Here is a 15,735-nt window from a genome sequence, read left to right as displayed (position 1 = left end):
GACTCAGCAACACTTCCTCTCCTACTGTTTAATAATGGCAAAGAAACTGATCCTTATGGTCTGGAAAAATACAACTGTCCCTACCTTGAAGAGTTAACCAACACACTTCACCTAGAACAGATAACATACCTTCTGAAAGATAAGCTTTTATTGTTTAATAAGACCTGGAACACCTTATATATCATATCTTGCAGCTATAAATCAGATATGGTAATATAATGGTAGGTTTACCTACCAGTGCTGTGCCCCCCCCCCCCAGTTTGAACATGTAAAATGTTAATGAAATGCATGTGATTTCCTGTTTCATAAACCATTGTGTTACCTACTGAACTATCTGTCCACCTGTATCAAGGGTGCGAACATATGTGTGCCAATCTTCTCCTATCTCTTGTTTTGGAGGGGGGGGGGTGTACTGCATTCGCGCCATTTATAACTAGTGTTTATATGGTAAAGGGAGTTCAATCTAAACTAACCTGAAGTCTAATCATGAAGAGACTGTTTATTCAAGCAGTATTTGGGTCTGCATGAAAAACAAACGGGCAGCCACAGAGGGTATAGGATGTATTCTTATACAGTGGCAACTATAGAAGTGAATGGACTGAATATTAAATATCTTGGAACACAGCCAGTGATTGAGTGAATCACATCAACTTGTCAAACAGAGGCCTATACCTCTACTGTATCGAGTTGTTTCTCATTTTAAATTATTTGTAATGTAATGGTATTCCATCCCATAGCTGAGGCCAACCTTATTAAAGACAACTCTTTGCTTTGGTTCCACATTAGTGAGGTTAAATTCTATTCTACTAACTACTGCTATGTAATGTGTGGGTGTAGCCTTCATTTTTAAAATGTTTCTAATTTTATGAATGCTGACACTTTACTTCTTACTCAGGGACAACAGTTGAAAAATTGCTTTTTTTGCTAATACTGGCACATTTACAGAAATGTTCATTAACCCTTTCATGCATGAATTGTGAGAACTTGAGTCAAGATTTATTTTTTGAGTGTTTTTATTCCTCCTTAGCCATGAAAAAAACAATGTGATTGAGCCTTTTTTTTTTCTATGGAGTTACAAAAATATCCATGCATTTAATTTTTGAAGTAAAGAAACATGTTTAAAACCAAATATCAGAAAGCGATATGAAAACAATGAAATAAAAACATTTTTAATGCTGCTAATCTTTTAATGCTTCTCACATTTTAACATATTCTAATGCTAGTAATTACTCACTTCATGGAGATAATATGCAAAAAAAAAACTTTTTGTCTAACAAATAACAATTGATTTACACTAAAACATGTCACTGCAGATCAGGTTTATCAAGAACAGCACAGTTACAGTAATGGTATGAATGTCAGTGTATGGGATGATGCATAAGTGTCCACTGTGTTGGCTGATATGCAACTAAAACAACAAAACCCATGAATATACAAGAGAACAGCTGGAGAATAACTGTCCACTGTAGTGACTTATGCATGAAAGGGTTAATGTGTACTGTCCCTGCTAAATAAACAAATTCATTTTATTAGTGTATGATAATAATAATAAAAAATACAGTTTTAAGTGATCTGAATCAGGGTTTTTTTGCATTGTTTTGCCCCCTTGAACCCCCACTGGGACTCCAACCCTGGACCCCACCATTCTCCTGCACCCCCCCCTTCTAATTTTTTTTTATCAGTCACTGTAATACATACGTAAACACGAAAAATATAAGTTGAAGAGTAAGAGATCCCCACTGGTGTGTGTGTGTGTGTGTGTGTGTGGGGGGGGGGGGGGGTTGTTCTACCTATGTTGTGGTATTTTGTTTTTTATTTTTCAAAGAAATATAATTCATGTGCTCAAAACTATATTCAAACTTAAAGGCCTCCAACACTGTTTGCATAATTGTGTAACTATGAAAATCGGTCCCTGGATGTTTAAGTGATTCTGTGTGTAAAATCGTTGCTCAATAAAAATAAAAATAAAAATATTTGGACAAAAAAAACAAACTCATGCAAACGGCATGGGTGCTGTTCTGACAGCACTTCTGACCACGTGAAAAGCAAACAGAGGCAACCTTGAGGTGGCGAGAGCAAGAAAAAGAGAGAGGGGTCTGTATGGATGTACACTAAAGCTCGGAGAGAGAGAGCTTAGCTTGCTCAGAGCCCACTCTGAATGCAGCATGTGTTTCATCTTAACATTCCACTTTGCCCTTGCACTTTCTCGGCTGCTGTTCGTGAACCATTTTCCAACACTCCAATCTCTGCCTGCCAACACTGGAGGCCCGACCGCCTACGATTACGCACACACATCCTAATGCCACTCTGCAACACACCGCTAAAGGCAAGAAAGATTAGGCGAGGAAAAAAAAAAAAAAAAAAAAAAAATGAAGGGCTGTTATTAAGATGTAATGTTAAGAAACAATTTGGAGACAAAGAGCGGTGGCAGGAAGAGGAAAAGTGGAAAATGTTACCTCGCCGGCGAAGGTAAAGCTCCATGAGTGTGAGGAAGAAATATACACGCTAGTGAAGCTGCATGCTTTAAGGCAGGGGAGATCTTCTACATGATCCCACCCAGCGAGGCAGCAGGTGGGGTGGACCGGAGGAGACTGAGAGGGCCCGGCCTCCGCTAAGCTCCGTGTTCTGCTGTGGAGCTGCACTCAACACCTCCTGAGGCTGACAAGACCGAAAAGCCCTCACAAGGCAGGGACATGGAAGCTGGAGGAAGGAGGGGAGGATTTTTTTTTTTTTTTTTTTTTTTTTCCCCCCCTTTCAAGAGTAGGAGGGCAGAGGGATGGAGCTTACATGAGGCAACCAGTCAAATCTCTTTCAAAAGAGCTCAGGGAGGCACAAAAAGCCCGACTCAGAGTCCCAGAAGAAGAAGAAGCACCGGCCAAATGTCAGCAGTACATCCATCCTCTGCATCAAACTCAGTAACATGTGGCAGAACATCTTAATAGTTACTGCAGAACTTTGAGTTTACTTTCCTCCAAAGTAGAGCTCTGAATGCATAATATATGTTTTGGAAGGGCCCCGGCTAATTACTGGATCCTACATCAAGCATTTCTGCAGTTATAAGATCATCATTTTAGCCAACGTCTAATAAAACTGCACCCCCATTGGGAATTTCACATTACATGATACACTTTTTATACATTATTTACACTACATTATTATCTATCTATCTATCTATCTATCTATCTATCTATATATATATATATATATATATATATGAAGATATATATATATATATATATATATATATATATATATATACAGGGTGGGGAAGCAAAATTTACAATATTTCGAGGCAGGGATTGAAAGACAGTGTATGACCAATCAGTTTATTGAAAGTCATGAGAATTTAAATCTTCAAATCATATTTTACTGTATTTCTAACGGTCTTGTTGTCTACCTCAAGTTCAATTGCCATTTTTCTCATGGATTTGGTTGGATCCTTTAGGATTTTGGATTTGAGAGCTTTAATAAAAGCTTTGGTACGTTTTTTGTTGCTTCCTCCACTTCCAGACTTTCTCGTAATAGTTTTGCTCATAGTCATTCTCTTCTTTCCATTATAAACAGTCTTTATGGACACTCCAACTATTTTTTGAAATCTCCTTTGGTGTGACGAGTGCATTCAGCAAATCACACACTCTTTGACGTTTGCTTTCCTGATTACTCATATGGGCAAAAGTTTCTGAAAAGGTATGGATAATAGTGTTAGGTATGATTATGACATCAGTATATGTTTGGTTTCAAAACAATTGACAGAGTGCCTGCTGAGAAAAAACAACTAAATGTTCATTGTAAATTTTGCTTCCCCACCCTGTACATACACTGTTATCTGATATGAATGATTGGAAGTACATGGACGTATCGTCACCTTCTTAAAATATTAGCCTATGTCAATTTTCAGTTTTTTCTTAAAACAGAAAAATACACACATTTGGTTCAGTTTTTTCCAAAACCTAAAACTGATGACTAGTGCCACTATTTTAAGAAGGTGGTTATATGTTTCATTAAGTAGAGCTGTGCATCGATGATATATTTTTGGGACGATCCCTGGCTAATTGCTGGATCCTACATTAAATATTTCTGCAATAATGAGTTCACATTTTTGGTTTTTTTTGCCAATTCGAAAAATTGTAGCCCTGCTGCAGCTTCTTCCAGAATTTCACACTGTTACTCATTTTTTTTTATACATTATTTACACTCCATTGTGATATATATGAGTGGTTGTACAAGAAATTATTCATTCTTACTCTCACACACACACACACGCACAGTTGTGCTCATAAGTTTACATACCCTGACAGAATGCAAATAGGATGGTCTTGTTCCAACATGACAATTACCAAAAACACAACGCCGAGTCGACCTGTCATTGGCTACAGCAGAAAAAAGTGAAGGTGAAGGCGTGTCCATCTCAGTCTGCTGACCTCAGTATTATTGAACCACTTTGAGGAGGTGTCAGACATACAGGTCATGTAAGAAAACCCCAAATCTTAAAGGAACTGAAGGTGTTTTGCCAAGAATGGGCAGCTTTACCATCTGAGAAAATAAAGTGCCTCATCCACAACGACCACAAAATACTCGAAGCTGTCACTGACGTTAAAGGGGCCAATACAGAGGATTAAGAACTAGGGTATGGAAACTTTAGATCAGGGTCATTTGGATAGTTTCTGTTGTCAGTATGGGTTAAAAAGAGCAAACACATTTGTTTGATAATAAATGGCTTCACCCAGCCGCTAGCCACGAGTGAAGGAAAAGTTTTTGTATTATCATTCATATTCTCTGAAAAATGGCCAAAGAATCACAAATTCTGCTGGAGTATGTAAACTTAGGAGCACAAGTGTATTCTCCTCTTACATATATATAAATTCTCATTCCCATACATATATTCCCCTCTCGCAAAGATATATTCTGACACACACACACATTCTCCTCACATAAATGTATTCTCAAGTCAAGTATTATAATGAAAGAAGAAGAAATGTGTGTGAGTGACAATATATGTGTGTGTGTGTGTGAGCGAGAGAGAGAGAGAGAGAGAGAGAATGTGAATATATGTATGTGAGAGTGACAATGAATGTAATTTTACTTTTTTCACTATTATTATTATTTTTTTTTTTTTTTTACTGATCTGGCCCACTTCAGATCATATGAATGTGGAACCTGGAATAAAATGAGTGTGACACCTTTGGCTTTAACATCCTCAGACCCAGCTCTGGGTTTTCTGTCCATGTTTGTGGACAAGAGTTTCACAGCTTTATACAAACAAAAAAAAAACAAAAACAACAACAACAAAAAAAAACAACTGTCCACCATAAAAAAAAAAACAAAAACAAACAAACAAAAATGCATCTGAAAAAACTTTTGTATCATGATGTTTCCAATATACGTAGGCAATTATTTCATTTAAAAAAAAAAAAAGCCAAAAAAAGCTCAAACTTGTACTTTCCTGGGTCACAGGAGGTTAAGACTTCTTATGGATCTGCGGAGGTTCTGTATTTGCAGGTCAGAGGTCAGATAGGGATGATAATGGAGTCCCAACGAGCCCAGAGGTTCTGCGATCCAGATGTGATCACGCTGTACGGATTGTGTTTGCGACTCCTCAGCGCCGAGCAGACAACCCATCTACCAATCAGGACGCATTTACACCTTGCGTTCTCCCCCTCTTCCCAGACCCACATCCTGTTCTAATACCAGGTGTAAATGGGGTCTCTGGTACAGCAGGAGTACTGTTCGGGGACAGTTTGCTCCCAACCAGTTGTCCACATGGCAGCGGTTCACCGAGTGCAGCTGTGGTTGTCGCTTCGCTGCATAAACACACACGGTTGGCGACCGGGGAGGCAAACACAGAGCCCCATTCACCGCCACTGCCACGGAGCCACATCAACACTGGAAGAACGCTCCGGCCCACCGACAGCAGGAAACTTTTTTTCTCCACTCTCACCGCATTTCACCAGTGACTGCCAGTACTTCCATTTAGCAGTTTCACCGTCCAATTTAGAGCGTACACAAGTGCGTTGATGATGTGTTACAGTAGAAACTGCCCATTTTCCAGCACAATCCTCCGAAATACACTGACCAGCCAAAAAAAAAAAAGAAAAAAAAGTCGCACATGCAATATTTCACTGCATCCCCTTTGGTTTTATTTGCAGGAGACATTCACTGAAAGATAATGCTTATGTCGTGTCACAGTAAGGTTCATAATACAGGGTGACACAAAAAAACGGGAACTTTTTAGCAATGCAATAAAACCAAGAGTGATGGAAGAAAAATATTTTATTCACAGTAATTGAAACCTTAAAACATGTCATTTAAGAAACAATGATGGAATTTTCATTTTTTTAAAAATTACTTCCTGTAGATGGCGTCCTCCTGTACGAATGCATTCTTGAAATCTGCTGTTGAGATTCCTCATTGACCGCTGCAACATCTCAGCTGGGATACTGTGAATTTCATCCTGAATTCTCTGTTTTAACTCATCCACAGTTCTTGGTCCAGTCGTGTACACTTTACTCTTGAGATAGCCCCACAAGAAAAAAATCACAAACTGACAAATCTGGCGATCTAGGGGGCCAGGGAATGTTACCGAATCTTGAGATCACACGGTTACCGAACAATTCTCGCACAGCCGCCAATGGTTACGGTTAAAAAACGGGAATTTTTGAAGTGCGTATTGGCAGACATGAGCAAGTGGCAGCACTGCGAGACAGTGACCTTGAGCAAGTAAACACACCCCCATTTTAGTAACCATTGGCGGCTGTGCGAGAATTGTTCGGTAACCGTGTGATCTCAAGATTCGGTAACGTTCCCTGGCCCCCTAGATCGCCAGATTTGTCCGTTTGTGATTTTTTCTTGTGGGGCTATCTCAAGAGTAAAGTGTACACGACTGGACCAAGAACTGTGGATGAGTTAAAACAGAGAATTCAGGATGAAATTCACAGTATCCCAGCTGAGATGTTGCAGCGGTCAATGAGGAATCTCAACAGCAGATTTCAAGAATGCATTCGTACAGAAGGACGCCATCTACAGGAAGTAATTTTAAAAAAATGAAAATTCCATCATTGTTTCTTAAATGGCATGGTTTAAGGTTTCAATTACTGTGAATAAAATATTTTTCTTCCATCACTCTTGGTTTTATTAGATTGTGAAAAAGTTCCTGTTTTTTTGTATTTTTTCCATCCATAGTTGCATTCATTTTTAACTTTTGATGACGGAGAATCATCAAGTCTTCATCACATCCCAAATTAGAGTCTAAGGTTGCCCCGATCTGATATTAGGATCAGATATCGGCCCTGATATCAACATTTTAGCTGGATCAGGATCGGTAAAAGCAACAGATTTGTAAGACCAATCCTTCCCTTTTAATAGTCCGATTAGGTTCATAGTGTCTGTGAGAAGTTATAAAGCTGGAATAATGGAAAAAAAAATTACTGTACTTTCCATACTATAAGCCACACCCATCCTGTCTCCAACCATTGATTCATTGATACTAAGCTTACCTGCAGCAGCTCTATTTCCTTCTTCGACAGCCGGATCGATCGTTAGCCCAGAAAACATAAATTAGCCGCAACATTGTTTGAGCTGCAGGTGCACAACGTGTGGAAAAAAGTAGCGGTTTATAGATGGGAAATGACGGTATTTCATTTACCTAACTAGAAAAGCACCCGGAGAGTGCAGACCTCCGCAAACCCAATCCTTTTTAGCTTACCGGCCGACAGACCATAAACTATTGTCGTCATGAGTCGTCCGTTGGCGTCGGCGGCGTCTGTCGTCCGTTACAAAAATTTCAATCGTCTTCTTCTCCGAAACTACAATTCCAATTGACTTCAAACTTGGTATACAGCTTCTTTATGATGATGTCAACAAAAGTTAGTGAAATTATTTGGATCCAGATCTGATTCTGGATTTGGTGCGACTTTGAAAAATGTCCCCATTATAACAGATAGGAAGTGGATCGATGCAATAACTCAGTAAATATAAATGATATCCAGTGTAAATTTCTACAGTCCAGCCCTGATGGGGAGATGACCAAAACATAATGGCCACATGCTGATCAGGATCTTCTTCTGGATCTGGAACTGACGCAAAATTTAACATGGGCTCTTATGGGGAAAAAATTTCAATCGTCTTTTTCTCCCAAACTCCAGTTCTGATTGACTTCAAACTTGATATACAGCTTCTGTATGATGATGTCAACCCAAGGTATTGAAATTATTTCAGTCCAGATCTGATTCTGGATTTGGTGCGACTTTGAAAAATTTTCCCATTATAACAGATAGGAAGTGGATTGATCCAATAAATCAGTATCAATGATATCAAGTTGGGATTTGATTTTTTTACAGATCTGATCAGAATATGACCAAAACATGGGCTATTTCTGTAATAGAATAAATACACAGAACTGGGTGATAATAAATGGCATCTGGATACATTTCCCAAAGCTTTTAATTTGGCCGGTAAGCTACAGGGCCATTGGTCCTATTTTTTTAATTTAGTATGGGATAGAGAGGTAATATATAATAATAATGAATAAATCTGTAAATCAACACCATATTTACGTTTATCACCATGTTTATGGAATGACTTCTCGTGTCATCTTTCGATAATAAATAAACAAATCATCGCATTAGTGATTTAATGGAAAAACCGACATTACGCACTTCTGTTTTTTTGACATTTAGTAAATATTGGTAAAGTTCTGCGCAGATGTCCAATGGAAAAGTGACAACTGACTACCTGCTGCCCCCCGAAAACAAATTTAGGGGGATGTACGAATTTGGGAAGATGTGCTTGTCCCCCCGGTTGAGAACCTCCGCTCTAAATCAACAATGATAAATGATTACCTGAATCTTAATGGGCCACGTGAAGTTGCTGACGTAGACGAAGAAGGTGATGTTCGGGCTGTTGCGGAAATCGAAGTTCTCGTTGGAAAAGCTGTCTTTGAACTCCTTGATGTTGCTCCGGGAGATGATTGGGATCTCCTCGCCCGTCTGGGTTCCCGCTAAATGTCAGAAAAAGAAATAAAGAGAAAAAAACAATGCATGAGAAAAAAAAAAAGAAAATGAAAAAGAAACAATGAAAGAAGAAAATGACAGAATAAGAAATAAGCATGTCCATGACACAACAGAACAGAACTGATGTTTGACTGAATTAACCCCTAAAGACCCAAACAACCACTGGGAACCAAAGTCATCTACCAGTGTGTAACATGTTTAATACCTTCTGTTCCATTAATCCTACCAATACATGTAAATAATTGGTGTAAAATACAGTTTTTCATCTTTTCATGGTCATCAGATATGACTCATTTGGATGTTCAGAGGCTCTATAGTTACCATGGAAACACCATCATCTTCTACAACATTGATTCACCAGTAAAACCCATGGAGTTGGATCAATGGCAGTGGATGGAGACACTTGTTTTCATGCTCAGTTAATGATATATTTTGTTGAAAAAGTCACATTTTCTTCAGTTTTCTCTGTTTCTGACATTACAACAATTAACTTTAATCTGAGCTTTTATGAACATGTACATGATTAGTGAATTAAATATGGAAAAATACCTGATTTTTATTGAAGAAACACAAAATACAGAGTATAATATTATAACTGGTGATAAATCAGTTAACTGTTGTATGGTGTTTGGGTCTGCGGTACACGTTTTCATTTTTTATTAAAAGAAAAATGATGAGTAATTATTTTATAATGACTTTTTTTTCCTCTCATATTTTGATTATATTACGTTTTATTCAAAAAAACTAACCAAAGACAAGGAGCGCTTTAATTCATATATGTGATCTAGCAAAGGCAAAAGGCAAATATTAAATGTATATGCTTTTGATATTGCTTGTAATTGGGATGAAGTAAACATCTGTTGAGTATTTCATCATAAAATTGTTTGATTATGTTAAAATAAAAACCCACAAATGCAGCACGTCCACCACAACCACGGACATTGGCTGAATAATAAAAATATGAACACCACACAAGGGTTAAGAAAGGTTAAAAAGAGAGGAAAATTCATTTGGGAACTGACACAAAAGTAACACTGGGTCTTTATGGGTTAATAACACTGGTCAACAACAAATTTATTGTTTAAGTTTTTTCAGCTGATTTAGGATAATTTTGGTGTGCTGAATCCAAAAATCACATTAATTTTGCTCAATCAGGTCAACTTTTTGAACTATGCTACATATTGGCTTTTTAACATTTTTGCTTACATTTATGGGCATTTTCACATCATATGATACAAAATTCTTTCATATTTCTTGCAATAAACAAGTTCTGAAGATTTTACTTTTGCCAATTTATGATTAATGTTTTTTTTCATATTACAGGTGAATGAAATCGCTTTGACTAGAAGATCTTGCAAAAATAAGCCTGACGTATTCTGCTACATCTGCGGTGAATACACCATTGTACCTAACAGGAATCAAGTGACCAAATGATTTTTTTTCTCTTAAAACCTATTTTGGTTATCAAAGATGTTTCCCTCGGTAAACCCCTCCTGTGACAGATGTAAACAGGGGCCGGCCTCACTTGCACATAAGTTTTGGAACTGTCCTTGTGTCAAAATATACTGGACCAAGATATTTCAGACTTTATCTGAAATCTTAAAAAAACAACTTAAACCAGATCCAGTTTTTGCTTTGTTTGGTGTGAAGCCGGCTGCTGTAGAACTTTCCAACAACCAAAACAATATGATATGTTTTGTGGTGTTGCTAGCGCGAAGATTAATCCTATTAAATTGGAAACAAAAAACTCCCCCCGCCCATTCAACCTTAATGAGAGAAGTAATGAAATGCTTACAGTTGGAAAAAATTAAATTTTTATTAAAAGGGAAATTAAATGCATTCCACTTAACATGGCAACCTTTCATTGATTATTTTAATAATGCAAATGTGTAAACAACTTAGGATTGGCGATATATGATGTCGTCAGTTTGGTTTTTGATGTTCATTGTTTAATGTTGTTTGTGTGCTTTTTGTTTTACTGCGTGTTCTCATTTTTGTTGCATTGAGCATAATGAATGTACATGAACACGTTTTTGTTACTATGTGAAAAAATTCAATAAAGAGACTTAAAAAAAAAAAAAAACTATTTTGGGTGAGAACTATATAAAAAAAAATCAACTGATAAAGTCACAAAAATGTAATCAATTTTGTGAGAAGATCAAATTTTTCTAAATCAAATTAGCAAAAAAACTTGACCTGATTGAGAAAAACCAATGTCATTTTTGGATTTAGCGGTGCAAAATGGTCCTAATTCAGTTGAAAAAACCTAGACAACTTGTAAAAAACATTTTTTTGTAACCCAGTATAGTCATTGGAGTGATTTTTTTTTGTCTACATGTCGAGAAAAAACTACCACATCCTTCATAAATAGTTAGAAATGGGATGTTTCAGTTGAGAGTTTCTTACCTGTGAAGCTGGTGGCCCAGGTAATGTTCAGGTTGAAGTTCTTTGAAGCGTTTATGAACATGTCTAGATCCCGGTTTGGCTGAGGAAGGAGAGAAAAACACACTTTTACAGAAATCCACAGGACTATAGTTGATTTTAAACACAGCAACAAAACAATAAAAAAAATCCAAAGTGTAACTATCCTTTAATATTTATGTATAGATTCTTAAAAGCCCTCATTTTTAACGGTTAATCCCTTGGTGAATGTCTTGGCCTTTAGCCCAGTTAACAAAAGCTAAAATCCTTCTAATCAGGAAACTTTACAGCATATAGAAATGACATCAGCTCCCAGTAGGTTTTCACTCAGCAGCTTTGGTTCAATTTGCTGTAAGGTGAATTTAAAGTGCCTATACATCCATTTACAACAGCGTAAATGCTATTAAAACGGGGCCTTCTTACGCGGTTAAAAACAGATTTTCGCACACCTCCGCCTGACAAAGGAATCCCAGTCGTGCTTTTGTTAGCATTTGGTGAAAGCTTTGTCAGGGGAGAAATACCATCTGGAATATTTAATCGGATCTTTATTCTTCACTTTCTGCTCCAGATGCTGCCGACAGATAAACACGACCGGACAAGGCTGCGTTTGTTGGGAAAACATCTGTGTGAGCGAATGTGTGATGAGTGGAGTTTGTGTTTCTATATCACACCTGGGTCTGTTCATCAGATGCACAAACAGACTCTTAAACCTGGTTAGTTTCATTGTAGATGATTCTGATGAGGATGTTCGCTCTTACCTTGTCATTTAAGCAAAAAAAAAAAAAAAAAAGTTAAAGAGGTCATATTTTGCTAAACCCACTTATATTCTACAGCTTTATTTCTATATATAGTAATTATTTGTTTTAATTTGTTTATTTCTTTGTATTTTATGGATTGTTTGTTTTATCTTGTTGTACAGTGTCCTTATAAATAAAATGTATTATTATTATTATTATTATTATTATTAGTCTTTGGTTCATTTATTTGTGTATTTGGACCCTAATAGTTCAAAAAGTTTGAATTTGAACCCTCCAAGTGCTGAAAAGCTATCTTTATATTAATTTTGGCAAAAATCGAGTGGATTTTTACAACTTGTTTTAATTCCTGCTTAATTTGTTACATTTTATAAGTAGTTACATCACGACATTTGCACACATAAGGTCCAGACTTCTGACGGACATTTCTCTGAGTACGACATAATTGTTTGTCAGCGGCAGCGGTCGGAGGCCATACTGAAAATATGTCCAAACTTCGAGTAGATTACCTAAAATCCTCAGTTAGGGACAGAAAGCACGGTTAACAATCTGGAAGGGGTGGGGCCTGAAGTGTCTCATTTGCATTTAACCCTATACCGCCGAACGAATCATATTTGATACATGAGTTTTGAAGCCCTCTACATGAGCATTGTGATTTTTTTTTTTGTGTTGAAAAACCTGATGTATACAATTAGATACATGCAATACACAGATAATCCACCAGGGGGAGGAATTCATTCACCAGAGGCCTTTCCAGTGACACTACAAGACTGTCATTAACCCTTTCATGCATGAATTATGAGAACCTTAGTTGAGTTTTTTCCTGAGTGTTTTTATTCCTCTTTAGGCATGAAAAAAACAATACGATTGAAATTTTTTTATGAACCTATTTTTCATGGAGATACAAAAATGTCCACTCAGCTGGACACCAATTTTTGAAGCAAAAAATCATGTATTTAAAACCTATCATCAGAAAGTGACAAACCGCGCGAAAACTATGAAATAAAAACATTTTTCATGCAGCTAATCTGATGTTTTCTCACATTTTAACATACTCTAATACTAGTTATTACTAACTTCATGTAGACAATATGCAAAAAAAAACAAACTTTTTGATTAAGAGAACTGTTGATTACAGTCTAATAACAATTAGCAATTGATTTAACACATGTTACTGCAGATCAGGTTTATCAACCTGATCTGCAAAGTTACAGTAATGGTATGAATTACGATGTATTATGGGATGATGAATAAATGTCCACTGTGTCGGCAGATATTGAACTAAAACAACAAAACCCATGAATATACAACAGAAGAGCTGAAGAATAACTGTCCACAGGAGTGACCACTGTGCATGAAAGGGTTAATGAGGAAGGAGGCAGAACTTTGACAATTTTGAAAAGGAATTACCAATTTGTTAGACATGTTTGTGTTATATTATGTTTTTGTTTGTTCAAAAATAATAACATTTGAGCACTGAGACCCGATGTATCAAATATGATACAAAACTGAAACTCAAACATGGAAATTGATATTTGAAAAAAACAACAAAACTTTTTTTTGGTTGTTCAGAAGGACCAATAAAGGCTCCAGTTTCAAAGAACTGGAATTTTCTGTCAATGATTTAATGGTTCAGGCTTTACAGGGTTAAAGGGCCAGTGCTCAAAATGACCTTTCTGGTGTCATTACTCAGAAATAGGGTTGAAGATGGACCTGTGGAGTTGAATTAATGAAGAATTCAGACCCAAGCAGAGCATTTACAGTTTATGTAAAAATGTAATGTCTAAACACTGTGGCTGTTTTCAGTCTAAAAACAGAGCGAAGCTAACAGAGCTATAATGTAAACTATCAGCTGATGCAGCACGTGAAGATTATACAGGGTGAGTCAGAAAAAACGCTCTTTCCATTTAAAGAAATTGTACTGCTAAAACGGAAACACTGATTTTTCTTTTGACCATACAGTCATATTGATGTGGTTATTGAGCATGTCTGGTGATGTAGTCATAGATTTATTGCATTGCATAAGAGAGAGAAGGTCCATTGTTTATTGGGCACTGAAATACCTGCCAACACAATGTATGCCACAGTGAACAAACTTGAAATTGACAACAATTACAGGAGTCGGGGCTTTGCTTTCACACTCAGGACATAGGCCTACATGACAGTGCCCAGGGAGTTTTCATCATGGCAAGACCACAGCGATTGCAGGTATTATTTCCTCATCGAGTTGTCTGTTTGGGTCAGGAGAGAGAGTGGCCACCTAGATCCCCGGACTTGACCCCCCTTGATTTTTTTTTCTTGTGGGGGTATCTTAAAAACCGTGTGTATCAGACTGTTCCACAAACTCTTCAGGAACTCCGAAATCGCATCACGGCTGAAATCCAAGCCCGACGACGAACACGAATGGCGAGAAGAGCTGTGTTAGAGATGCGACAACGAGCACAGATTTGCATCAATCTGAATGGTAGCCAGGTTGAAGGTCGTGCCGGACGACTTTGTTGAGACAAAACATTTTGATGGTGAGTAAACATGCTGTAATGGTTGAAAATTTCAATTTCATTCACGGTGGCATAAACTGTGTTGGCAGATATTTTGGTGCACAATAAACTATGGACATTCCCTCTGTTATGCTATGCCATAAATCAATGATTCAATTGCCAGACATGCTCAATAACCACATCAATGACTGTATAATCAAAAGAAAAACAAGCATTTCCATTTCAGTGGTACAATTTCTTTAAATGAAAAGAGCGTTTTGTCTGACTCACCCTGTACAACAGTGTTATTTTGTGCGTCTGTTAAAATAAGTTTCTATGAGTTTTAGTTTGTAGAAGAAAACCTGATGATACCATAATACAGATGTGTGTAAACTATAAGCTTTATACTTTATTCAGTGATTGATACAGTCTGTGGAAACATTGCATTGATTCATTGGTGGTTTTGGTCCTAAGTGTGTTCTGTTATGAACCCCACCCCACCCCCCCACCCCCACTGGTGAGAGTTTGGAATATCAATACTACATAGAACCACTTTAACAAGCTTCAGCAAGCAAATGCGTGTTAATTTGCCTGAAAATTGAATTTTTCCCCACAATGTGGCTAATTAAATTTACATATCTATTATATCTATTAAATGATGTATAGTCTCAATCTCATTTACTTCAATATTTTATTTAAATCTTCCACAGATCAAATAATTACTAGAACTGAAATAAAACTAAAATACACAGTTTGTATTCAACTTGTGCACAAGATGATACCACCTCACTCTGAGGCAGGAAAAACCCTGTAACACATGCTTTATTGTATTTTAATCTCATTTTCTATATTAGTATTGTGTTTTTTTTTAAAACTATAAACATGTAAAGGACTTGGAAAAGGACTATTAATAAAACAAAGTAGAGTCATAATAGCGCTAACAATGCAACCAGACCCATTAGCGCTTTTCATTAACATTTCAATTCTGCTTTTAAAGATTTTTTAAATATGTAAAGCATTAGTATGCACTTGCTGATTTAGTATTTATTATGTAGAGGTCTATTGGTGTAAAAG

General features: G+C 36.9%; 1 protein-coding gene across 1 annotated transcript in view; it reads right to left on the bottom strand.

Moving 5' to 3' along the window:
* atrn (attractin) overlaps positions 1-15,735 on the bottom strand; it is a 607,345-nt gene that overhangs the window by 295,790 nt on the left and 295,820 nt on the right. Inside the window, exons 23-24 of the mRNA XM_030126085.1 lie at positions 11,415-11,493; positions 8,838-8,995 (exon numbers count right to left, since the gene is read on the bottom strand). Coding sequence (XP_029981945.1) covers positions 8,838-8,995; positions 11,415-11,493 — 237 coding nt within the window. The remainder of the gene's footprint in view (positions 1-8,837; positions 8,996-11,414; positions 11,494-15,735) is intronic.

This window comes from Sphaeramia orbicularis, chromosome 22 (assembly GCF_902148855.1).
Source record: "Sphaeramia orbicularis chromosome 22, fSphaOr1.1, whole genome shotgun sequence".
In the NCBI taxonomy this organism is placed as follows: domain Eukaryota; kingdom Metazoa; phylum Chordata; class Actinopteri; order Kurtiformes; family Apogonidae; genus Sphaeramia; species Sphaeramia orbicularis.
The sequence above is the reverse complement of the archived record's forward strand: the minus strand, read 5'-3'. Positions and strand labels throughout refer to the sequence as shown.